The sequence below is a fragment of the Emydura macquarii genome, unplaced genomic scaffold, assembly GCF_026122565.2.
Source record: "Emydura macquarii macquarii isolate MOO-44397 ecotype Brisbane River unplaced genomic scaffold, CSIRO-AGI_Emac_v2 contig_1897, whole genome shotgun sequence".
Taxonomy (NCBI): Eukaryota; Metazoa; Chordata; order Testudines; family Chelidae; genus Emydura; species Emydura macquarii.
The window spans coordinates 898,627-924,785 of NW_027132034.1; the positions used below are offsets into that span (position 1 = coordinate 898,627).

General features: G+C 41.4%; 1 protein-coding gene across 1 annotated transcript; it reads right to left on the bottom strand.

Moving 5' to 3' along the window:
• Nucleotides 1-7,457: 7,457 nt before the first annotated feature.
• On the bottom strand, nt 7,458-24,670 carry TMEM64 (transmembrane protein 64). The gene is made up of 3 exons (XM_067558259.1): nt 23,227-24,670; nt 15,686-15,841; nt 7,458-9,986 (listed from the first exon to the last, which is right to left on the bottom strand). The coding sequence occupies exons 1-3, from the start codon at nt 23,944-23,946 to the stop codon at nt 9,792-9,794; spliced, it is 1,071 nt and encodes a 356-aa protein (XP_067414360.1). The 5' UTR covers nt 23,947-24,670; the 3' UTR covers nt 7,458-9,791.
• Between the last annotated feature and the right edge of the window lie 1,489 nt (nt 24,671-26,159).

Consider the following 26,159-nt stretch of genomic DNA (forward strand, 5'->3'; position numbering starts at 1 on the left):
GGTGATATGCCCTTCACCTAAACAAATATTTGGAATTCCCGTCGACAGCCTCACATGAAGGGCAATATTAAAGCTGTGGGATTTATGTCCAGTCATTGATTGAAAACCTTGTGCCGCATATTAATGAAAAAAAAAGAAGGGGGGCTTGGAGGAGGGCAGAGAAATATCTAATCAACAACCGATATTACAAAGTACAACTAACAAACCCTGGAACTCCTAGGTACATGAAGATAAAAGCTATTTACAAACAACGCTAGCCAAGCACCGGAGCGAAGGACACTGATTGCAATTCTGTCTCTCAGACCTGAGCAGTAAGAAGGAAGTGAGGGACGGCTGGCCTTGCTCCCACCTTTATACCCTCAGTAAGGAGACATCAGGTCCTCAGACAGGGTCCTCACAGATGCCACTGGCCAAAAGATTCTGAACTCAATTCTGAACACGGGGTCCATGCACAACAAGAGAAGAATACATATGGATAAGTCCTTGAAGCAGAAAGGCTAAGTGACTTGCTCAAGTTTTAGGGGTTTTTTTATATACAAGAAGTCTGGGACAGAACCAGGAGTACAACACACATGATCTGAACCCCAGACATGTGCTTCAGCTACCTGACTTCCTTCCTCCCACTATTTATCATATGGCTCAGATGCCCTAATTACTGCAAATCTTCCTTTATCAAACTTCTTGCTTTGCACTGTTCTGTAACCATCATCTCCCTGCATTTTCCAAGTGTAATTCCAAAGCATCTCTGAGCAAACTATTAGCACATTCTTTAATATCTCTCCCCTCCCTTTCTACAAGGAACTCTAACAAATACAGGGAAAAAAAAAAAACCACTTTAATCCATTATCTAAAGAATGACTCATTTGGAAGTGGAGAGTAACGCTGTCTAATTATAGCTGCCAGGATTTTACCTCCTCAGTAAGCTTCATGCTCTTGGAATAATTGCAGCCTCTCCTTATGCACCCTTTAAGTTTTGGTTTCCAGCCTCAAAATGCAACTTAATGGAATCAGACTTCAAATTCATTACCTCAAAGCTCTTCCCCAGTGTATAGTTTGGAAGCTTAGATAGCTCACAGAATTCTTCCTTTAGTCCCACTTGTTTCCCCTCCGCTGAGCCTGGTTACAAGAAGACAGTCGTGAAGAACTGATCAATGCCATATATCCAGCAGCAGGTCTCTGCTCAGAATGCAAATTAGACTCTGGCTTCTAGAAGTTTTGTACGCCTTCTTTTTGGGGGAGGGACATTTTTTTTCACTAAAAGAAAAAGTTCTGGGAGCAGTGAAACACACAGTGAAATGCTAGGGATGTGGTTCAGCTCACCTGGCCAAGCAACCAGAACGAATTGTACTTCTGTTAGATCCAGTGTAACTGTTTAGTTATCCCTCACAAAATGCTATGGCTTAAATTCTGGTTTCAGCTACAACTTCAACAAGCAGTGCACAGGGGTAAATGAGAGCTGAATTTGTTTGTAAATACTCAGCAATAGGAACTGCATGCGCACATCCCAAAGCAAAAATTGTCCCTAACAATGGTGTAACCTTAAAATTCCATGCATTTGTTTTTAGCATTCAATAGAATGCACTGTGCAAAAGTAGTGATGTCTCCCTTTAAGGCTATTGTAACCCAGCAGTAGTGGTAATTAGTCTGGTGAATGAACTGTTATGGCATGGAACAAATTGCTGCAGTTCTGCAAATAAAGAGCATTAATCAGATAGTTCAATTTACATCCCCAAGAGAGGACACAGGAAGTTAATTTCCCTGCAGGCAAGCTGGAAGTTAAGGGTTCCTGAATTGTATAAAAGGCAGGGAAATGAAATTTTTTTTCAAAAGAAATAAGCTGAATGACTTTCCTGGCATCACTCAGCAATTCTCTCTGTCTGGAAGAACAGTTCATAGCTGTTCCACAATCCGCCACCACCAGAGCTATGCAAAATAGATTAATAAAACAAGAAAGCCTCAGGAATTCAGGCAAGCCAGACATCTTCTGTATGCATCTGAGATATCAGAGAAGCAAGCAAAAAATGCATCCTCCCTTCCCCATGCCCCCTTCTGATGACAGCCATCCATCACTTCTCACCTGGCTCTTGTCACTGTCCAAGGTGTTATCTGTTACAGGGCCCTTTGACCTAAAAGTGTGTAAAGAACAGTTCTCCAAAAGCTGAAAACTTTGGATCTCCATGTCATAAGCTCTCATATTGCAGGAGAATACCTCTGAAGTACCTATAATGAGGCAGGGAGCAAAAAAAAACCCTCTATATCCATGTATCACATATATTTCACCACTGCACTCTTTCAGTGACACCCAAAAAGAATTTAATAACCAGCTGGGTGCTTAATTTAACACTGAACAAGCTTCTTTCCTCCCTCACACAAATCTCAGTCATAACTTTCATTATACCACCCTCTCCCTCAATACGTGTCACAATTAGTAGCAGTACACAGACTTTGGTGTCGAGAGACCATGGATATGTGCCCCTGAGAGGGAAAACGTGCTCAGTTGGTTTTATAGCAGCTGTGGCTATAGAGACCCCCGCGAACAAGACAATCTCTGCTGCATTTGTCAAATGGAAAGGTGGTGTTTCCACCGTTTGGGCTCTGCCTTCCACGAGCTCTTTTCTCCTCTGCTAAGCTGGACTGCTTCCTCTCGTAGCCTTGTCAAGATTAAACTGAGAATAATAAATAGGGTAAACTTACCAGGCATACCTCAGAAAGAGAGCAACAATTTATTGATAAACTCCTCAGTCTTCACTGCAGAGGATGCGGGGGGAGATACTCACATCAGAGCTATTTTTGGGGGAGATAGATCTGAATTACTGTCCCAAATTTATGTGCCAGTAGAAAAGGTTTTAGAATAAATTGACAAACTAAACAGTAATAAGTCATCAGTACCAGGTGGAATTCACCTACGGGTTCTGTAGGAACTCAGATATGAAATTATAGAACTACCAACTGCAGTATGTAACCTGTCACTGAAATCAGTGTCTGTACCAGATGACTGGAAGATAGTTAAAGTAACACCGATTTTTTAAAAAGGCTTCCGAAGCAATTCTAGCGATTAGAGGCTGGTGAGCTTAACTTCAGCACTGGGCAAATTAGCAGAAACTATAGTAAAGAACAGAATTCTCAGACACACAAACACAATCTGATTCAGCATGGCTTTTGTAAAGGGAAATCCTGCATCACAATCTATTAGAAGTCTTTGAGGATGTCAACAAGCATATCGATAAGAGTGATCCAGTTGATAAAGTGTATTTGGATTTTCAGAAAGCTCTTAAGGAAACTAAATAGCCATAGAATAAAAGGGAAATCCTCTCATGGATCAGTATCTGATTGAAAGATAGGAATAAATAGCTAGTTTTCATAATAGAGAGGTGAACAGTGCGGTCCCCCATGGATCTGTACTGGGACTGCCACTATTTAACATATTCATTAATGATCTGGAGAAGACAGTGAAGAGGGAAGTTGCAAACTTTACAGATGATACAAAAGCAGACTGAAAAGAGTTACAGAGGGATCTCATGAAATTAGGTGAGTGGGCCACAAAATGGCAGATGACTCATAGACTAAGGTCAGAAGGGACCAATATGATCATCTAGTCTTACCTCTTGCACAATGCAGGCCACAGAACCTCACCCACCCACTCCTGAAATAGATCCTAACCTATGTCTGAGTTATAAAAGTCCTCAGATAATGGCTTAAAGACTTCAGGGTACAGAGAATCCACCAGCAAGTGACCTACTGATGAAATTCAACACTATTAAGTGCAAAGCAATGCACATTGAAAAAAATAATCCCAACTGTACATATACAATGATGGGTTCTAAATTAGCTGATAACACCCAGGAAAGAGATCACAGAGTCACTGCGGATAGTTCTATGGAAACGTCTGCTCAGTGCATGGCCGAGGCCAAAAAGGCTAACAGTATGTTAGGAACTATTCAGAAAAGAACAGAAAATAAGACAGAAAATATCATGCCGCCACTATATACATGTATGGTACGCCCACACCTTCAATACTGTGCCCAGTTCTGTTTGCTCCATCTCAAAAAGGATGTAGTGGAACTGGAAAAGGTTCTGAGAAGACAAAGAAAGATGATCAAGGCTATGGAACAGCTTCCATACATGGAAAGACTAAAAAGATTAGGGTTGTTTAGCTTAAACAAGAAATGACTAAGGATGCTATGATACATGTCTGTAAAATGATGAATGGTGTAGAAAAGTGAATAGAAGTGTTATTTAGTCTTTCCCACAATACAAAAACCAGGGGTCACCCAATGAAATTAATAGACAGCAGATTTAATATAAACTAGGGGAAGTACTTTTTTCACACAATGCACAACTAAGCTGTGGACTCTGCCATGGGATGTTGTGATAGCCAAAAGCATAACTAGGTTCAAAAAACAACTGGATAAACTCATGGATGATAAGTCTATCAATAGGTATTAGCCAAGATGGTCAGTGATGCAACCCGATGCTCGGAGCAACCTTAAACTTGTGATTATTAGAAACCGGATGTGGAAGACAGGGATGGATCACTCTGTAGTTGACCTATTCTGTACACTCCCCCTGATGCTCTGGAACAGGACCACTGTCAGAGACAGAATACTGGACAAGATGGATCATGATCTGACCCAATGGGGCAGCTCTTATGTTCTTATGACATAATAGAGGGAGCAGCTTTGTAGAGGAAGATGGCTCATGCACCTTGTCCTGCAAGGCTTTAGTCAGTGGCAGCTGCACGCTGCTTTGATGGCCATGGTGCAATACACATCTAGTGGTTTAAAACTTACTATAGTGCTTTAACTTACCTCTGGAAGTTTACACGGACAAGCTTAACTACTCCATGGGCATGTCTACACTGTTCCACAGTTTAGATTATGGGGCTGTGAATAACAGTGTGGACCAAAATGCTGTGCTGTAACTCCCCTAATGAAGAGGCTGTGGGAGCAAACTAAAAGGTTCCTACTTTACATTAACATAATCCTGTTTGAAGAGACTCCGTTAACTGAAACTAGAAACTTTTAATTCACGACTGCGATGTCCACACAGGGGAGTTACAGCGCTGCACTTTGGTGCACACTTTGCTATTCACACCCCTGTAGTTTGAACTGCAGGGCAGGGTAGACATGCCCTAGGTAGAGCTGGTCAGAGAAGAGTAATTCTGTTTTGCAGAGGATTTTGTTATTTCAATACCTGGTTTCTTTCCAATTAGGAAAACCAAAAGTTTCAAAGTTCTTCATGAAAGGGAATGAAGCTCTGGCTCCAGGGCAGTCTGACTGGTGGCCAACCCTGGAGCCATGGACCCTGGAAGCCCAGGCTGCCAGGAAGCCAGGCAAGCAAGCTGGCAGGAAACCAGGCTTGCAGTTTTTCTTGCAGTTCTGTCAACATTGTTTAATTTAGCCTTTTAAGACAGCATCCACTCACTGTCCTTCCTCATTGCCTCCGGAACTTGTTCAGATTCTGATTATTTCCCCAGTACCTCTCGGATTGAGGCCTGGTCTATGCGACAAAGTTAGGTCAACATAAGCCACCTTGTGCACGTGTCTGCACTTAAAATGTGTCTCCCACTGATGTGAAAGCTCTCCGTTACACTGACATAGTAACACCACCTCCCAGAGCAGGGCTGAGACATGGCTGATGTGCCGAGGTCAACACAGTGCAAGTGTAGACACTGTTAGCTTCATCAACCCCAACAGTCCTCCAGCAGTTAACTCACAAACGCCCAACACTAACCATTCTGGCCACAACTGTTAACTCCACTGCCCAGGGGCCTCAGAGCCAGACGAAAGGAGCAGAAAGAAGAGGACTTGGGATGATGTTCTGTGAGATCTTGCAAGCCAGTGCTGCGTCAGCCCGTGAACAGAGGCCTGGAAGATGAATATTGCAGACTATGTGGGGAAGGAAAAAGCGGACAGGAGACAGGTGCAGCAGGAAAAGGAGAGGGAGATGCATCAGGACATAATGGGGCTTCTCTGGCAGCAAACACAGATGCTGCAGCCACTTGTGCCTACAGGTTCAACAGTCCCAGACTCGCCTCCCTTTGCAGTGCATGGAGACTGTCAACCTAGCACCTCGCTATACTTCTCCTCAACTTGCTATGTGGCATCAGAGACCACATCCCTACTCCTACCACGCCACACCAGGGGCATTAAGGACAACCATCAGCTTTACATTCTTGCTGCTGTCAGGAAGGAAGCCAAGTGGATTTATACAAGGTAAAAGCATCCTGAAAGCTTGGACAAGGAAAAAAACCAGGATAAATGGCATAACTCCACAGTACTAGGCTCCCTGTGCAACTACCACATGATATCTCCAGTGGAATTGGGGAACAGTTGCATTTCCTTGCACCCTCAGACTTCCCAGCACAGGAAGCATTCATGTCTTCCATTCCATGCTGGAGTTCTCATGCTCTAAAACCAAACCATTCTGATGTTACATTGGTGGGACTGCCAACTTCATCTTCATTATATTATAGGAACTTGCCACAGATCTGCTTTCGTGACTCCCTGCCCTCACCAAGAACAACATTAGTATGGAGGGGAATATCCATTAAAAAATAATCCACATCATGGGCCAAATCCTGGCTTTGCTTAGTCAGTCAGCAGAAACACTGCCTGGGCAATCTGAATGCATTTGGGGAGCAGAACATGATCAGCACCTCTTCACAATCTTCAAAGAAAAGGCTGAATGTAATACGTATGTGTAAGAGCATTCTTTTCCATATCTGCATCACTTGAACTGGCTCAATCAATTATGTGAATACTGTATTAAAAAAATGTACCATACATAGTACAATTAAATGAAGAAGCCATTGCTAGTAAGCACGTAGCGTAAAGTTGACTTTTATAATTTTGCTAGTTTCACTTGCTATTCTTCTAGTGCCATGAAGTTCAAAGACTTCCATTTTGATCTTTTCAGTTATCTATAATTTAGGTTCATTTAGTTCAAATACATGGCAAATTAAACTGAACATTGTAGCTCAAACAAATCTGTGAAGGTGACTTGCAAAAGATTATTTTTAATTGGATTTGTGCCCTTTCATATTATGTATAAAGGATTCTTCAAGACAGTTTCCCAAGCCAGATTTTTCTTCTGTTCTTTAAATCCTTCTGTCTCTCTATCAAGACTCATGGTCTTCCACAGATTAGCTGATTTCTCAGCTATGCATTTGTGAACTGTCATGCCTTCAGATGCCCCTTCAGTTAACGTCCATTCTCCCAGACATTCAGTGATGTTAAAATGGTATTTATTAAAAAAAAGTTGACTAAAATCTATTCCCGTCAACTACTCAGCTTCCAGTTTCTTTACTCTTTATATAAGTAGTTGACTAATTCTCATATCACTGTAGGCTTTTCCAAGCAAAAAGAGAGAACCAAATATTGCTTTATTTTGCATTCACCTCCCAAACTGCTCCTTCACAGCAACTTCGGAAAATGTAATACATAACACACTTAATATTTATTTAAAGAAATTGAGTGAATTTATTGTATAAAATTATGATTGGCATGAAATAGAAATAGTTCTTTCAATGTATATTTCCCATTAACCTGTACACAATTATTACAAGCATCAAGCAAAATGCAATAATTTCTAAGAACTAATTCCATACTACAAAAAGCATTCACATAGTGAAGCTACTCTGGTTACAAAATATTAAATAAAAGCACTTCAAAATATGTATTTGGGAAAGGTTATTAAATGATCAATGCTCACTTTAGTTAGTTAAACAAACAGGACACCCCTCCACAAATACACCTTTGTTGGTTCAACCCACTTGGAGCAAAGTTCAGATCCATTCATTTATTCCTGGAAGAAAAATACTTTGTCATCTAATAATGGTTGATCCCTTTAGCAACAACCATCACCACCAAGAAGTAATCCAGTTCTCTCAGTTTTCATACAGAACAGGAATACAGTTGTTGGGAAGCCGAGATGTGCAAACACACACATCTCAAGGCATGTACTGATTGTCTCTTTAAAAAGACATTCTGAACTTCACTATTTAATCTAGCTACTTCAGCTCGTGAGGTCACAAGACCTAAGAACAGGGATCTGTCTACAAAGGATACTTACACATTTAACAATTTCACTTGCACTACTGTGAAGTCTATAGGTGTCAAATTATTTAAATATGGTACATCCTCACTATAAGACTGTTAAAAGGTAATCAAATCTCTACTTCCCAGCTTCCTTGAAGGCCCTTGTCCTCTACAGCAAGTAATTTATTTGATCACTGGTAAATTCTGTGCTTGCGCATCCTAGGAACAGCCTTACACAAAGGAGGCACTGTAATAAGCAATTACATTTGAACATAACATCTTAGACCAGAAATGATTTTTACAGCTTAGAACAAATTAACTACAAAAGGTCATTTCCTCAAAAGAAAAGGTAATAAATTAAGCTATTTTTGTGCCAGTTACTTTGCATCTGTTTGAGGCAGCTGAGGAGTGTTTGTATGTAGTTCTACATTATGTAACTCACATACAAATATGTATAAGCACAAAGGTATTGTATCTACACACACAAGCACTAACATACTGAGGAACAATCCAGAGCTCACACAAAATGAGCACTGTCCCATAATTCTAATACAATTTTTCAAAATGGATTCAGAGTTCCTGAGTCTCAAAGACATTGCTGTCCTTTTCTATTAACTGATCTGAAGGAAAGCCTCTAGTTAGTGTTTTTCCTAAGGGGTACAATAGTTTAAATCTTTTGAAAATTTAAAGAGGAAAAAAAAAGAGTGACTGGAATCAGGTTGATTTTTAAAGCTTTTTTTTTTTTAAAAAAAAAGGAATAAAGGATCTTCACCGCTATATAATAAAGGCCACCTTAGTCTAAGACGTCTAATGCTAGTACCCCAACATTTTTGTGGCAGGGAGAGATTTAGGTCCCTATTCTTACTGTATGCATCATGCGCAATGAAAACAAAAATCCATCCTTTAAATAAATCTTTAAAAAAACATTTATAAATAGGATTGCAATGGAACAGCCCTTTTGTTACAATCCACGAGGGTGGTAAAGCCAATAACTCATGATATCTCCCTCAGATAGTGCTATAGTCACCATAATCTATTATATCCTCTATAGTTTCCCTTTTACTTTGCATATTACACAGTGTAACTTAAAATGTTATTTAAGAGCACTTCAGTCCCACAATGTAGGGTTTAAGCTTGTGTGAATAAGTACAAGTGGCTCTGCAACGTTTCAATGATTTACAAAAATACATTCAACCAAAAGTTTATATAGGGTTCTCTTTTTTTAAAATAAAAAAATGGAGGGAAAGCCAAATGATCCCATAATTAGCAGAATAATACACCATCATTTCTGGAAATATTTCCAAAGCAAAGCACATTCAAGAGTATTGTACAGTGAATTGCATACTTTTTACTCATCTTTGTCAGTAATAAAGTTCTACGGTATATAATTATTCCACCTTATAAATAATACTAGGCAGAAAAATATACACCTCTGGGCCGTATTTTCAGTTTCTAGGAGCAAACAAAACAAAACCTAAAGTGCAGGCTATTGGTCATGACAGGCATAATAAAAGACGAAGGTGCAGTAATTTGCATCTACATTTTGAAATTACTTAACCATCTGTTGTTCCTTGTTAAATATCACCCTCCTTGTGCAATTGAAAAATTGGTCAGTTGGTTTGTGGCACACAGTACAACCAGTAACCGTTTGGGTGTGTATGTTTATTTTTAAACACACCTGTTTTAGCTGTCCATAGCTATTTCTAGGTAATAGCTTACATTCACAAAACCTTACATTTTTAATACTTTAAATCAGACAATATTGATCCCACCCCCAGAAAATGCTATCATTCTCTTGTTGCAGAATGTTGTTGAGGCAGTGATGTTTGCTTGGCTGCCTGTAGAAAGGGATGTCTTCATTTCCATTTCACACGCTACGATAGCTGCATTCAATTCCATTTGAGCTCGGTGAACAACATAAAACATGAGGCCGATGCTTATCACAATCTATAAATAAAACAAACACACTGCAGTTGAAAAAATATATATAGTAAACCAGCAGGAATAAAAGTAAATAAATACTGTAGGTGAAGCATAAAGATAAGGCGCTCTCATTACACAGCTTATTAACGTTTGAAGGTAAACGCATTAAGAGGCAGATGAGCCTATCCATTGGGATGATCCACATCTAACACACTGCCATTGATATGTGAGAAGCCAGAGATTAGATGGGACTTCAGGATTGGCCGGTGTAAGTCTAGGTGCTCTCTTCCATATGTTATCACTTTCAAACTTATAAAGGTGAGTTTTGCCGTTCATCTCCTGATAAAGAAATCCCCCTCCCTCCTCACCCCCCAAAAATGGTACATATGCAGGTGTGAACCACAGCATTTCCCAAGTAGAAATCAAGTAAAATTAATTCAAATCATCAGTTACATTCTGATGAAGGTGTGTGATTTGCAAAACAGAGATAATACTCTACTGATGTTGAAGGCAAAAGAAAATAAGCTATTTTCTCTTTTGGCCCTCCACTACAGAACACATCCAGAAGCAGCAGAGCATTGCTTGGGCTTCTGCAGCTCCTGCATACTATGGCAGGATGAAGCAGTCTAAGATGGTGTTCAGAAAACCTATCTAACCCTGCCCATGAAGGAATTTTACAGCTGCAGCTGTGGGGTGGATCTTTGTAGTCCTCCCCCCCACCCCCTCCCCACACAAAAAGGGAATCTAAAGGGGTCTAAAAGTGAACATAAAGATCCACAAATGTATAATTTATAGCAACAATTTATAGGGAAACTCCAAGCCCATTACTGTAGCCCAACAATCTGTGTGCTCAAACAGGAAGGAAAAAAAATCAAATGCACAACTGCAAAATGGGGAATAACTGGCTACGGTGGTAGTATTGCTGAAAAGGATCTGGGGTTATAGTGGATCACAAACTGGATATAAGTCAACAATATGCTGCAGCTGTGAAGAAGGCTAAATATCAATCCAGAGTACATTAAAAGTGTTGCATGTAAGACATGGGAGGTAGTCATCCTGCTCCACTTGACACTGGGGCAGCCTCAGCTGCAGTACTGTGTACAGTTCTGTGCACTGTGCTTTAGGAGAGATATGGACAAATTGGAGACAGACGAGAAGAGAATAAGAAAAATGGTAAAAGATTTAGAAAACCTGACCTAGGAGGAAAGGTTAAAAAACCTGGGCATGTTTAGTTTTGAGAAAAGAAGACTAAACAGGGACCCATCTGATAACAGTCTTCAAATATGTGAAGGGCTGTTATAAAAAGACTGTGATCAATTGTTTTCCACGTCCACTGAAGGGAGGACAAAAAGTAATGGGTTAACCAGCAGCAAGGCAGATTAGGTTAAATATTAGGAAAAGCTTTCTAGCACTGGAACAGGCTTCCAAAGAAGGTTGTAGAACCCCGGTCATTGTATGTTTTTAAAACAATTTCCACAAACATCTGTCAGGGATGGTCTGGATTTACTTGATCCTGCCTCAGCACAGAGGGCTGGACTTGACTTGTCAAGGTCATTTTCAGCCCTACTTTTCTAGGATTCTATAATCTGTGAGCTTCACTGGAAATATAGATAGGATGGAAGTCTCTAGCCTATAGGTGGAGATTAGTCCGAGTTATAAAATTACAGTGGGCTTTAGGAATTAATTTTCAAATTCCCTGACTTTGCAGCATGGAGAAGGGTTGGGACTTTTTATGTTAATTTTTAAGAACAATATAGTCTCAAATCTTAATTGAATTTGTGTCTTGGATTTTTTGCATTGGTTTTTTGTTTTTGTTTTAATTGAGGTTTTTTCATAATTCAAAAACAGCTGAATAGATATTGCTTCTTAAGGCCTGTATAGCTTCAGTGGTATCTTAAGCTAACTCTACCAGCACAATGTGTTGTTTCAATGAAGCCTCAGCTATGGTTTTCAGAAGAATGACTCAAAAGGAAAAAAACAAACAAAAAACTGCTTTCCAGCTGTTCAAAACACAAGTTTCCCATAACAAGAACCACTTTAAGAGATTACCCCATTATAGGTAAATCTAGCAGAACTAAACAATCCCAAATAAACACATTTTAGTTTACATGGAACATCCTCTGATCCTCCAAAAAACTTAAACCCAGAGAATCTAAAATGTCCAAGTCTAAGGAATTTGAGTTTGCATTAAGGACCAACACATATAAAAGTACTTTATATCACGCCATCTGAAGCAGCAGTGGACAAAAAAAAAAAAAAAAAAAGGCAGAAACACTTCAGTACAAGAGATGAAAAAGCAACCTGCTTCAAAACTCCCAACATTTACAACAACTTGTCTGTTTAACTTCAAGTGTTCCATACAGTCAAAATTCTTCTGTGAACAGAGGCTACACTTAAAAGTTTTCAGTCACAAGAGTTTGTGTCAAATTTAGAAAGATGTGGTGAGGGATTCTAAATAGGGCTTAGAATATAAATGGTTTTGCAACCTGAAAGAGGGATTCTAAAAGGATGAAAGTAAATTTCAAAATATTGCTTCCTACATTAAACACACCACATACAAACAGGAACACCACAAAACAACTTGTTATTAAATCTTAGCTGGATATTCTCACTACTCTTGCTGTTTTTCATTTAACCTCATTTCATCTATGGCAAGTCAATTTCACTTTCAGGTTCCAGCAGCACAATTTGGAATGTTTTTGTTGTGAATCCTGCAGGGAAGTGTTAATTAGCTTGAAAACTGTTTCAGCTAAGATTTAAACAAAAACAAACAAAAATATAGAAACATGGCTACTGTTCTTTATTCTAAAAGTTTATATGGAGATATAAAGCCTAAATTTGGAGTCATGTTTGACCTGACATTTTCTCTCTCTATGCAGTCACTAGTATGACACTGGAAGCACACACCACTGAAATAGAGCTGCCTTCAGGGTGAAATATGGCAATTGTTCTGCCCCACAAATAAACAAATTGTTCTTAGAAAAGCAAGTGAATTAGAACTTTCCAAATGGAACTAAAGAAGGAATTCCAGGTAGGCAGAATTAACTACTAACACTGAAATCGGCCAAGGCAGCAAGATTAATACCCATGCAAAAAGTGCCACAGAATCTTTAACAACAAATGATCAAAGTCTCACCTAAGCCACATCTGAAAGACAGCACTTCCAGCAGTATGTCCCATACATAATACAAAGCTGAGGATGGTTCACTCCCAGCTCAGAAACCTGCCAACTACTATCACCTCAAAAATGAATCAAGGGCTGGGAAAAAAAAAAAAACCTTACGGTGAAAGATTTACAGAATTTAATTTGTTTATCTTATCAAAAAGAAGATTGAGAAGTGACTTGATTACATCAAGTATTGTCACAAGGAAAAGATACTAGATTTTAGAGAACTTTTTAATCTAGTGGAGAAAGGCAAAACAAGTACCAAGAGCAGAAAGCTGAAGCCAGACAAATTCAAATGTGTGCCTTGTTTCTGATTTAACAGTGAGGGTGATTAACCATTGGAACAAAACAAGCAAAGACAACTCTTGAGGTCTCAATCAAGACTGGATGCCTTTCTGGAAGACATCCTTTAGCCAAACACAGATCACTGGGCTCAACATGAGAGGTAACAGGGTGAAATTCTAGGGCCTGTGTTATACAAGACATAAGGCTAAATGGTAATGGTTCCCTCTAGCCTTAAAACCTATGAATCTACTCAATGATCAATGGTAATTGTTGCAGCACCTGATTTTCTTTTGCCTAGGCTAGATACTGACCTGGGCCAAATCTATAAGTTCATGAAGACTGATAAACCAGTCAAAAGTGCTATAACTTTGCACACTTCCTCTCTGAGTAGCACGCTTCACAGAGCTCCCAAACATCCAAAACAGCATTTTACACTGGTACACTGCAAATTACAAATCAAGGCTCCATTCCTATAATTTGCTGCATGCAAGCAGAGCCGCAATGAAGTTGACGGAGCGCCATGTGGGCGAAGGGATCCTTTTCCATGCAATAAGTTGCAGGATTGGTGCCCAAGATATTTAAAATTTACTACTAATCCTACACATTGAAATATACGTGTTTCACTCTGCCCACACCCCAAACCAGATTAACTTCTGCTTCTGTTTGATAGGACTGGGTTAACAAATGTAGCATTTGTTTGCAAACTGTCCATGAAGAGTGTAAAAGTTTCCCAAATTTGTTATTCAGGATTATTCACCAGTTTCTACAAATATTTGGTCTGTCAATTGAACATTCACCCCAAACCAGTCATAAGCAAGGTTCAAAATTCAAGTTATTGAATATATGTGTCCTGCAATCTTATTTCTATTTTCTGATTGGATAAACTTTTAGAATCAGGTTTCTCCTTTAGGTTCAAAATTTGCTGTCTATGAATATTTTAATATTTTTGGCTGTTTCCACAAACATTCCGGCCAGTAAGCTTGTCCCTTAAAATATTCACTGAAAGCAACCACAAAATTAGCTAAAGCAAATCACATTTGGTATTTCAGAAATGTCCAGAGGGGTTTTTTTTTTTTTAAAAGCTATTTACTCAGCTTTAAGTTACTCATTAGGGTCCAAATGTGCATCCCAAGTAGCCCCACACAGTGCTGGGAAGATGCATGAGAGGTGGTGAATCGAAGGACTCCTCCAGTAACAGATCCCTCCCCTCCCTTCACAATTATCTTCTCTTCTGACCCAGCCTCCCACTGTGCAGCTGACCGAGCCATACCAGTTCCACTATGAAGGCAATCTCTGTACCCACGAATGAGGTTGCTGAATTTAGCCTTTAGGAATTTTCATAACAATAAAAAACAAAAGCCACAGCACTAGCCCAGTAACAGAGCTTCATAAGTAAAAAGAAAGCTGTTTAAATAACCTTTTTATTTTCTCTCATTATCTTTCCAGTTTATTTAATCCATGCTCTTACACAGATGTCAATATTCTCACATAAGCTTCCTCAGCAAACGGTCTGAGCCAGTATGGCCATTCTTAGGTTCTTAATTCATATTTCTCATTAACTCGGAATTACTTTCAATAGGCCACCATTACAACCATATATTTCTATAGCAACTTTCATCTAAAAGAACTATGCCAGTTGGGCGCATACTATAGTCTCCTAATACCAAGGCACAGCCAATACTGAAATGGAACATGGCAGATATTCTGGACCTACGGGAAGCTCCAAAGTGGAATGAATAGCTATTGCCCTAATGGGTCATTATGGCAGCAGAGACTAACAGAGTTTATTAACACTCCAAACACAACCTCCTCATCTCCCTATATAAACCTTATATTGGAGGCTGGAGAAGCTGTTTGAGGAGGAGCCAGCTATGCTGATTCTATGTCAAATTCACACACACTGAGGGAAATCCCCCCCTGGGAGATCCAGTGGACCCTTTGCAGCACCAGAGGCACAAATCACAGGAAAGACTCTTGTCTATTACCACCAAGAGTACAGCAATACCTAGTATCATGTTAGGACAAGTAACAGCTCAGAAAGAAGATTGCCCCACCCACTGAATCATCAGCATTCCAGCTTGATTCTCCCATTAGTAGGAGGATGAATAAGTTCATAACCCAAAGTAGTGTGGGCACAGGCAAAAAAACATACGAAAGTTTCCAAAGGTAACTGCTTTGTCCCCAAAGTCACCCAAACTACAATAAATACACTGGCTTTAAGATTAAGGACTATGAAAACACATTAAATCATTTTTTAAAAAAAGTCACTCACCTGCAAAGTAAATATAAAATAGCCACTAACACTTTGTTCTGCAATGACATCTTCCATGGTTCGCAAGGTGGTGCCTAAGTAGGAGTTTAGGAGCTGAGTAGGAAGCAGTCCAACTGAAGAAGCCATTAGATAATTGGGTAACGATAGATCTGTAATCTAAATGAAATCAAGTGTGAACAATTTCAATATAATTGTCCCACAACCAATCTGATTGCCTCCCCCACAACTGTCCAAGCAAAAGTTTAGAATTCATTATATTACAATATTCTAGAAACGACTATGGGTGCAAAAGTTCAGTAAAAGATCAATTCAACAAGGCAACACTTAAACTTGAGCTAGTTGGTGGATTAACTTGTCATTTTAAATTTCTGTTCAATCATATGTCATATTTTGCTGGGCTACATCTTCAACAGGAAATCCTACTGAGGATGCAATTACTATCTCTTTGCTTTGCCTGCTCCATCATGGTGAGCAGAAAGAGCACTGCAATTTATAAGAAACTTGTTCTCAGAAAGAAACCAGGATATCAGATGACAAAGGCTTAGAAGACATGAAGTGAAATTTGGTGCCTATCAACCCTCATTTTCATATAATTTCAAGTGTGTAACAACTGAGAAAATGTAAATATTTATTAACAAATATGTGTTCAACATTTTAATGTAGTAAATAAGTTTAGTTAAAATGCATGAAGTGTAGCTACAATACTTCTGCATGGAAAAAATACCCTTCATGGAAGGTTTTTTAGATTACATTTAAGTTGGCCAAGGCACAGAATATCAATTATTAGAGTTAGCTGGATATTTTTGAAAATATTAATGAAAACGAAGAAAGTATGAATATTCTTTTGAGTCCTCCTCTCCTGTCCCCATCCCCGAGTTTCTGTTTCCATTTTGAGCAGCTCTAACTATCATGCAGATAATTTGAACCAGGGCAAGGTACACAGTACAGCTCAAGTCAAATGGGATCAGGAGATGTTGAGAAATACAGAGGAATGTAAAAGATATGTGTCCAGAAGGACACTGGATGCATGAAGGCAAGAGAGTGAGTTAAAAATCAAGAGAATACAGCACACATAAAAAATAAGGGACAAATTAATCTACAAGCAAATCCCCAGATTATTTTCCTTGGTGATTATGAAAAGTGTAGATCTGACAGCTTTGGACACTGAACTTTTCATTCTCTCATGACTCCCACAAAACATCCTAAGCACTGGCAATAGCACATTTCTAGCCAATGTGATTCAATCTTGACACGGAGGTACCACTTTTAGGGCTGAAAAAATAGTTCAAATGACGAACTCTTTCAGCCAGGGCTGCTCTGTGGAAGCTGTCAACAATGATGCCAACAGGCATCAACTCCGATGTGACAATCCAAGAACTAAAATAAGACCACCAACTCCTTTCAAATAAAATCCCTGAAAAAATGTTACCAGAGGTTGGATCTTGGGGAAAAAATTTAATTCCCTGACTCCTATGAATTTATATTTCAAGTACATACACGGCAAAATTTCTAATAAAATCTTAGGCTTCTCGTTGTGGTGATTTAGACACTACAAGTGGTGTACACATCAGAACAACAACAAAAATAGTCCACAAGACCAACTTGTATCTCCATTGTGGAATGAAGGTAAAAGGAGTAAGATATGCAAGTAAAGTAAAAATAGGTCCTCAATATATTGATCACAATAAATGACACGTACTGAGATGTTAATAAAAATCACTATCTGTTAATGATAACATTGACAAATACTAGTCTTGCCAAAAAGTCATTGTCCAATATATTTATTGACTTTGGAATGGATCTAGCAACGTGTGCATAAAGACTGGATTGCTGTGATTATGTGATTCATACACCTTTTAAAAATGGAAATTTGAACAAGCTGTCAGTTGTTCCTAAAGAATTTCTGCAGACTATCTAACAGAACATATTACACAAAAGAAAACAACTTCTAAAGTTCTAATTAAGCAGAGTCCCTGCCACTGAGCTGCTGCAAGGAAACAACTGACAATGGCAGTAAAATCTGACAGACAAATCTGTAAAAAAAATCAAAGTCAAAGACTTTGGGACAAGGACAGGGACAAAGACAACAGCAAAATTAAGTTATTCTAAGGGCAATGAAATAAGTGACTATTGCTATGTGAGGGCACCATTAAGGGCAGTGTAATTATTTAAAATATTTTAGAATATATTTCAAAATAATGTTACTATATTATTTAAAGTAAATCACATTATCAAAATTCCAAAAAGAGTTCTTCGTGTGAAATATTAGTGGAAGGTTTTCTGGGGAAGGGAGAGGGAAGATGGAAAATAAAAGATTAGGGTTTGGTTTTGTTTTTCCATTGGAAGACAACATTTTCCCACTCTTCCCAAATAATTTTGGAAGCCGCTTCCAAAATGCCGCAAGTTTTGCTTGCTACAGATTTGAATATATGCCAGCAACATGAATAATATTTTTTCACAGTGGAAGCTTAACTATGAGTGTATTAACAAGTACACTAATGATCACTCTAGAGCTAATTATTTGACAGATGTTCTCAGATGACTACTTTATTTAAAAAAAAAAAAAAAAAAACTGTAGGAATCTGGGCCATCGTGGAACTATGCACAGACCTTTACTATCCTTTACTATCATGAGGATGCAGTCAGTGCTATTAATGTCTTTAAAATACTAAAGCAGATACAAGATTTGCTAAATAGGGCATTCTCATTAATTCTAATGGAACTGGGAAACAAATCAGAAAGACTAATTTAAACACCTTTGGGACTTCTTCTCTTTGTGAATATATAGGAATGCATTTTACTTTCAGGTATCTAAGTTTGCATTTCTGATTTTGTCCTGTAACAGGTAAGGACATAGGAAATAAGAAAGACTGTTTCCAACTGAAGGAGTCACACTAGGAAGTTTAAAACTGGTCTGGGGGTCTTGTGCATCCCATCAATTCTGAGCTCAAGAGGCTGGCACCAGGGAAGACAATGCAGCAGATGTGCCTTTTGCTCAGTTTGCAGGATTTTGGTCTAGGCTGATATTAAATAAGGGGCTGCTGTTGGTACTGTTTCTTTTTTAAAAGGGATAGGAAGTAGAGGCTGGGTATGCTTATCTCTGATGACAAAATGTTTATACCTAAAACCTTTTCCATGAGGAGGATGAGAAATCCCCAAAGACTTTGCAGTGGACCCGGTGTCATTCAGTTTGTCTAGAACAGTGATTCTCAACCTATTTACCATTGTGGGCCGCATATGCGGCTCTCTGTTTTACATGGGCTGCATCCACAGCTGTGGCCCACAGGTTGAGAACCACGGATCTAGAACATCATCTGTTCCTCCACCACTAAAAGGGAGGTCTTCTACCTGGATTTTTTTTTTTCCTTGGACAAAGGACCTCTAAGTAATCACAGAAGTTAAACCTCTAGATGAGCTATCAGAAGCAGAGGATGCTCTCAAGGGCTGTTTCACGAGTACAGACCTTCAGCAACGTGGGCTTTGGCCAGCTGGTCTTCCACCAGTGACTAGACAAACAGTGCTATTTTCTCCCACGTTGGTATCTGGACATTACTGCCTGATAAGTTGCCATGCTAATACCCAGAGGGGCAGGTGAGAACATCTTTCTACCCAGCAAATCTAACTTCTTACTTTCTCTATTAGAAAGGGTAGAGTAGACTTGATCCCTTTTAGCTCTCTGAATGGCAGTTGCCACCACCAATTAATCTGGAACTGGGAGAGCCCAAAAGAACAAGAAGCTCTCAAGAGGCAGCTGATAAAACTTTTCCTTTTTAGAAGTCCAAGTGCTGAGTTTAACCTGTTAATTTTAGCTAACTGTAATAAGCCACCTAAGACTGACAAGGCAATCTTCTTCCTAGAGGGTGAGCCCAGAATATTGAAAAACAGCTGTGTAATTTACTCTGAGGTTACTGAAGGGCTGTTCAAAGCAGTAGCCATCTTTTCCATGAGTTGTGAAATTGCAGCATACCTTCTGTAGTGGAGGAAGATATGATGTGCTCAATCATTTGTGACAGTCACACACATAGGTGTTTGCCTCATTTTCCATTTGGAAAATGAGTGAAAATCCAGAAGGGATAAGACATTTCTGTTAGGAACAAGTAGGATTCCTTGGGGGAGAGTCATGTATCTCCAGCAAGATTAGTATAATTAGGGAAACAGGGTTAGTCTTGTAAGGTTTTTTCTTTCCCAGGAGGAGGAAGAGCAACCATCTCCTAAAAACAAATAAATCTAATGCTTCTGCTGCTGGCTCCTAGCTTTCCCAAGCAGTAGCAGGGTGATATTAACAAGTCTCTGGATCAGTATCATGCTGCTAATCAAAACCTTGCTGGCATTAATGACAGGGATCATGTTAATTTCACACTGGGAGTGCTTAGGAAAGTTATGAGCAGCAGTATCTGCATACACTGGCACTAGTCTTGAGGGAAGGGAAAAGACGGTTGAACATGTAGCAGCAGAGATGCAACAATCCCCATGAGATGTGCACCAATAGAAGAGAGTAAGCTCTTCTCCTTTTCCAACAAAGAGATGAAACAAACATTCAAATATCAGGTTCATAACACTTCTGCATAGTAGGTAGAATATGCAAGCCTCCAGGGATAACACAACGGAAGGAATGCCAGCACCGTATCCCTTTGTAGCAGCAGGAGAGGTTTGGGGGGGGGGGGGGAGAATTGGGCTTCTCACTTGGACATTATCCCTGGGCCTCGCTTGAGAGATTTTATACCCTCCTTTCATATCTACCTCTGGTTAATTAATGTCTGGTCATTTTTTCCCAAACCGTGAGCTTCTAAAATCTAGTTATAAAGCATGTGAACACACACATATATAAAAACTGAACAAAGGGTATAGATATAAAATAGATTCTTTTGAATGTCCACATTTCTTTCTAAATCCAATCACTCAACTGCTCCTTGCTCTTCTTATACTAAAATGCCTTTTGAAAAACATCCCCTAAGATAAATAGGAAACTTTCAGCATGCACTCCAAACATATTAAGGAGTATGCTAAAGAAAAAGCTTTACCACCAAAACTTTAAAAAAGTGCTTCAAAACGATGCAACTACAACATAATACTTGAAATCCTCCAAGAAAAATACTCAATTTTAATCAGGTTACACAGAAATCACAGCTTGGACCCCATACAAAGAATTTATTTTGTATTATTGTACAGTGTTAACTTGTGTGTATATTACTGTGGCATGGGAGCACCATTATAGTTAAGGTTGTGTCTTGACATCTGTTTAAAGGTCGACCTTCCTAAGTTCTCTAAAATGGACATTCTTAGTCAGATTGATTTGAAATTTAATGTGCATCAAGGAGGGTGGGATTAGTGATCCAAATATGGAGTCATTTGAGCTAAGGGTTGTGGAGATAAGTGTCCAGGGAAACAAAAGTCATTTTTCAAAAAGTTTCCAGGTAGTGTTTTTTGGGATTTTTTTTTTTTTTTTTTTTTTTTTTGCTCAGAGCTATAGATCAAACTATTGTTGTGATGCAAGTCAAAATGGTCTCAATCTGTTGAGTATTACCAAAGGTAGTGCATGGCACATTATATCTTTGTGGGGACTCAAACTGAGAACCGCATTTAAGAAAAATTTTACATTGCACATTTGCCAATACATAAAAGTGACTAGCGGGTTTAAACTCAACTCTTGTAAGCACTTTAAAATCTGAATGGTTACTCAGATTGATTTGAAATATCGTGTGCCTCATGGGGGTGCATGGTGGTGGTAGTTATCCAAATTTGGGATCACTTGATATAGAAGTTCCCAAGTTACAGGCCCCTCTCCGCCAAAATCTAGTTTCCTTCCACTGTCTTATACAGTTAACCTAAGAAGTTTAAAGACGGGATGAATCAGAGACTTCTTGGGAGTATGTCTACATTTCAATTAAAAACCCACAGCTGGCCCATGCCAGCTGAGTTAGGCTCATGTGGTTGCTTAATTGTGGTGTAAATGCTGGGCTCTAGGACACTGTGAGATGGGAGGGACCCAGAGCTCAGGCCAAGCCCAAATGTCTGTACTACAATTAAACAGACCCTTAGCCCAAGCCCCACAAGCCAGCGTCAGCTGGCACCAGCCAGCCCCCAAGTGTGTAATTGCAGTGTAGACATACCCTTCCTGGCTGTGAAGTCACCCCTTCAAAGTTAATCACAACACTTCACCTAAGACAAAAGGAGTTTTCAATTCAGTCGCTGAAGATTGCTACAAACGTGAGAGTATGGGTGACAATTTCATTTTGGGAGGAATGTAAATCAAAATATTATATTAATTAAATTAAATTAAAATGATTAAATTCCATTCCCACCATTTTATGTGCACGCCTCAGCTCTGCCAGTGCACCCCAATTTCCCCACACCTCTCAGCTCGGACTATACACAACATGCTGTATACATAAAACTAAACTAAAAAATATATTTGTTCTCATCTTTCAATTATGGTAATCTTGGTAAAAAAATTCAGAAACAAATGTAATTTTTCTTCTGTTAAACAATGTCTCTTTAGTTATTAAGGGAATTTGCATCCTTCCTACCAAATCTGTATTTTAACCAGACTTTCTCCAGACCTAACAAATCTCATTTAAAAATGAGACTCATTCATTGTCAATCACTTTTTAAAGGCAGTTATTTTAAAACCCTCTCACTCTTCTGTGAAGATATTTTGCTATACCCTGTGTTCCTTTCATATAGTATACAAGACTGAGAATCTTCAATCACAATCAACATGTAAAATGTTTCCAGCAAAACCTCATCCAATAATGTCTTGAGAATCTTGCTTCCTCAAGCAATCCTAGAGGTGGCCTGGAAGAACTGAGGGTGGGGAAGACCAGAATGCCAAATCTCTGGCTGGAAGAGACACCCCCTAACTGCGGGGGGGAATTGATTTTAAAAGATTACTCAATTTAATGGTCATATTCCTGTCCAATTTTCCCTCTATTATTGCTTCAAACACCACTTATGATTATTATAACGAAGAACTAAGAAAAAATGTGGTTTCTGTTTGCTTACTATGTGCATGTCACAGTACTTATATGTGGTCAGTTTCACTGTTTGACAGCATCACCAGTGAGGCCCAGATCTGGCCTCAGAGCTGTGCTGTCCCGTTGAAGTCAGTGGGGCACTGCCTGGACCCAAACGTCTGTCTAAGCAGATGTGATTGCAGGATTAGGCCTGGTTCTTGCAACTGCATCCCTGAGGGCAGACCCTTGCAGGGTGCATGAATATATTTGCCTAAGGTAGTTGCTGTTTATGAAGTTCTTTCCCCTAGCAACAGGTAAAAGAAAGACATTTTTCTATCTGAGAAACTGTGGTTCTGAAACTACAAAAGCAGGGAACACAGCCTACGAATAAGTTATGGGGTTTTGCGGTGTGAAAACCAGTGAAACAACATTGGGTCAGGCTCCACCATTTCCTACAACCCTGATGTGAACCTCCCCGGGGTGCAGTCTTGACCCCACTGATCTCAACAGGACTTCCACCCAAGCGGTTCATTTTGTCTTAAGATTCCCTCCGCCACATGCAGAGCCCCGCTTGCGGGAGCCACTCACCGAGAACACGGCGTTCTGGAGCCCGAAGGGGATGGGGGTGAGCCTGGCCAAGGCCACCACCTTGAGGCCGCTTCCCCCCTCCACTACTCGGATAACGGCGCTGAGCTTCTCGCTGCCCTGGATCCTCGCTAGCACCCAGCGGGCCAGCAGCTTCTTGCAGACCACGTGGGCGATGAAGGTGCCGATGAGGCCCCCGAGCACCATCAGCCCCATGCCCAGCACGAAGCCGTACAGGTAGCCGGCGGCCACATTCAGCAGGATGTAGCCCCAGCCGCAGGGGAAAGAGACCACGATGAAGCCCACGGTGAAGAGCAGCACCCCGGCCACGCTGTCCAGGCTCTCGGCCCAGAGCAGCAGGTCCCGCACGTAGCGGCGCACCAGGGCCAGCGAGGCGAAGCACAGCGCGGCCAGGACGCACACGCCCAGGCAGCTCTTGCACCAGCAGGTGCCCAGCAGGCAGCACGAGCAGCGCCACGTCCTGGCTTCGGGCAGCCCGGGCCCCGCGCCGCCCGCCTCGGGCAGCTGGCACAGCAGCAGCTGGGAGTGCGGCAGCCCGTTCTGCTCCTGGCACGGCCCGCGCGGCAGGCCGGCCGCCTCCCCTGCTCCCGCTCCGCCAGCCCGGGGCAGCCAGCGGCTGAGGTCCTGCCGGGCCCCCTGGGCCAGCGCGCACTTGGCGGCCCGGGAGAGGAGCTGCAGCACGGCGCCGCCGGAGCTCCACATGCCGCCGGGCCCGGCCGGCTCTAGCCCAGCAGCGCGCTCCGCCGGGCGGGGATCGAGCCGCCGCGCCGGGCTAGGCCCCGCTCCCCGAAGCCAGCGGGCAGGGGCGGCCGCTCGCTCATCGCCCCGCCATGGCCCGCCTCCCGCGGCGGCGAAGAGACCGAGCCGCCGGCGGCGGCGAGGGAGGAGGCCGGGCGGGACTCGAGTGCTGGGAGGGCGCCGGCGGGCTGCGGGTCGGGCTTATGCGGCGGCTCCGGGCTGGCGGCCCTGGCACACGGGGAGTCCCGGGGGGCGGCCCTGGCGGTAGCGGGGCTCCATCTCCCGGCGGCGCGCTGGGCTCCGAAGAGGAGAGGACGCGGCGGTAGCGGCGGCTACGGTGCAGATGTGGCAAATCCGGCGGCGGCAGCAGCTGCGTTGCTGGGCAGGGGGCGGCGCCCAGAGGGGAGGAGGAGGGGCCGCCTCAGCTTCCTCCTTCTCCTCCACCTCCCCCCCCCCTTGCCCCTGTGTGACCTCCCTCGCGCCCCATCTCAGCCGCGGGAGGCTCCCCTCCCATGCCTGGGGACGGTGGGGGCCTGGGGGAGGACCCCCGCACCCGAATCTCCCTGCTGCCGCGGCCAGCCCATTGGGGGCTGCCCATGGAACTAGGAGCCGGTCTCCCGCATCATCCTTCTACAGCCCCTGACCACCCCGCTTGCCCTAGGTGGTTCCCACCACTGGGCTGTGGCACTGTGACCCCCCCAACTGCCACGGACCCTTCCCTGTAACACAGCTGCAGTGGTTCTTGGCCTGTGGGTCACTTGTGGCCCAATCAGCTGCAACGTCCTCAGAGCCATACAGGCAGTGTATATCCTGTGGATGCTGCCCACATGACACATGGAAAGCTGCATAGGTGGCCCTCCAGTGGTAAATAGGTTGAGAACCACTGCTTTAATGGGACAAACTTTGGAGTGAGATGTTGCAGCTGACTGAGGAAACTCAGCCACCTTTCCTCATCTGCAGTGATGGTTCTTTCTAACTGTAGGGGCTGGAAGGTTACAGACCCAACAATAAGATACAGTCTGAGCCAAGAAGTAAGGTTTCCAGCCCTCTAGGATTGTCCTGGAGTCTCCAGAAATTAAAGATTAAGCTTGAATTAAATATTATGTCATGTGATGAAACCTTGAGGAATACATCCAGGAATACATCCAACCAAAACTGGCAATCTTAGTTTGAGGGGCATCTCTGGCTGTGCAGTTACTGATCAGCTTTTTCCACACAACTCGAAGACGGATGTTGTGTGTTTCTTAAATATTTTGTAAAGAGTTAGATGATATACAGCTGAGACCCACTTCTAGATAAAGCACTGACCCACATTTTTACTGCAGTTTAGATATTAAATCCCTGCCTAAGCACAAAGATGAGCTCTGTTGCAGAGGCTGTTTTGCCAGGCTCTGAAGCTTTGTCTATGCTACCCAGCTTTGTACCTAAAGTCACTGTTGGTGCAGCACTACCAATGGTAGCAAGCAAGAAGATACGGTGTGGAAAGGGCTCAGGTATCAGCTTCCACTGAGGGAGCTGCAGTAGTTGTGAATTTCTGCAATGAATGTTGCAAGCGTAGACACAGCCAGAGCACATGTGAAAGTTTGGGGGTGGAAGATGATTATCAAATTATATAGATAGACATACACATGCATTTGAGAATAAAGAATTAGACTGTGGTCTGAAGGATGTGACACAAATAAGTATGTTTACTATAATTACAAAATACATCTCTTCATTACAGACAATAAATTAAGAGTAGTCCATGAAACAAATGTAACAAAGCAACAAAGGACCTCTGAGCAACACCAGACCTGAAAAAGAGCTCTGTGTAGCTTGAAAGCTTGTCTCTCTCACCAATAGAAGTTGGTCCAATACAAGATATTACCTCATTGCCCTCATTGCACTGTTGGAAAGAAACATTTCTGGGTGACTGCCTTATTGCAAAAGTTGTTGTCCCAGCACAATCTGTCATGCTTGTTATTATCTATTGTCTGACTCTGACCTGCTTTTTTGGGTTGTTTTACATCCTACTTATACCACATATGTACCAAAATAGTAATAGAAATAAAGCACTGCATTATTGTTCAGAAAGGATTGCAAGCACCAAACATAAATCTGTTCATACATTCTAGCAAACTGATTTATAAAAGATGCTTGGCCATAAAAAACCCAGGAAGACAGAACAATTGGTTTAA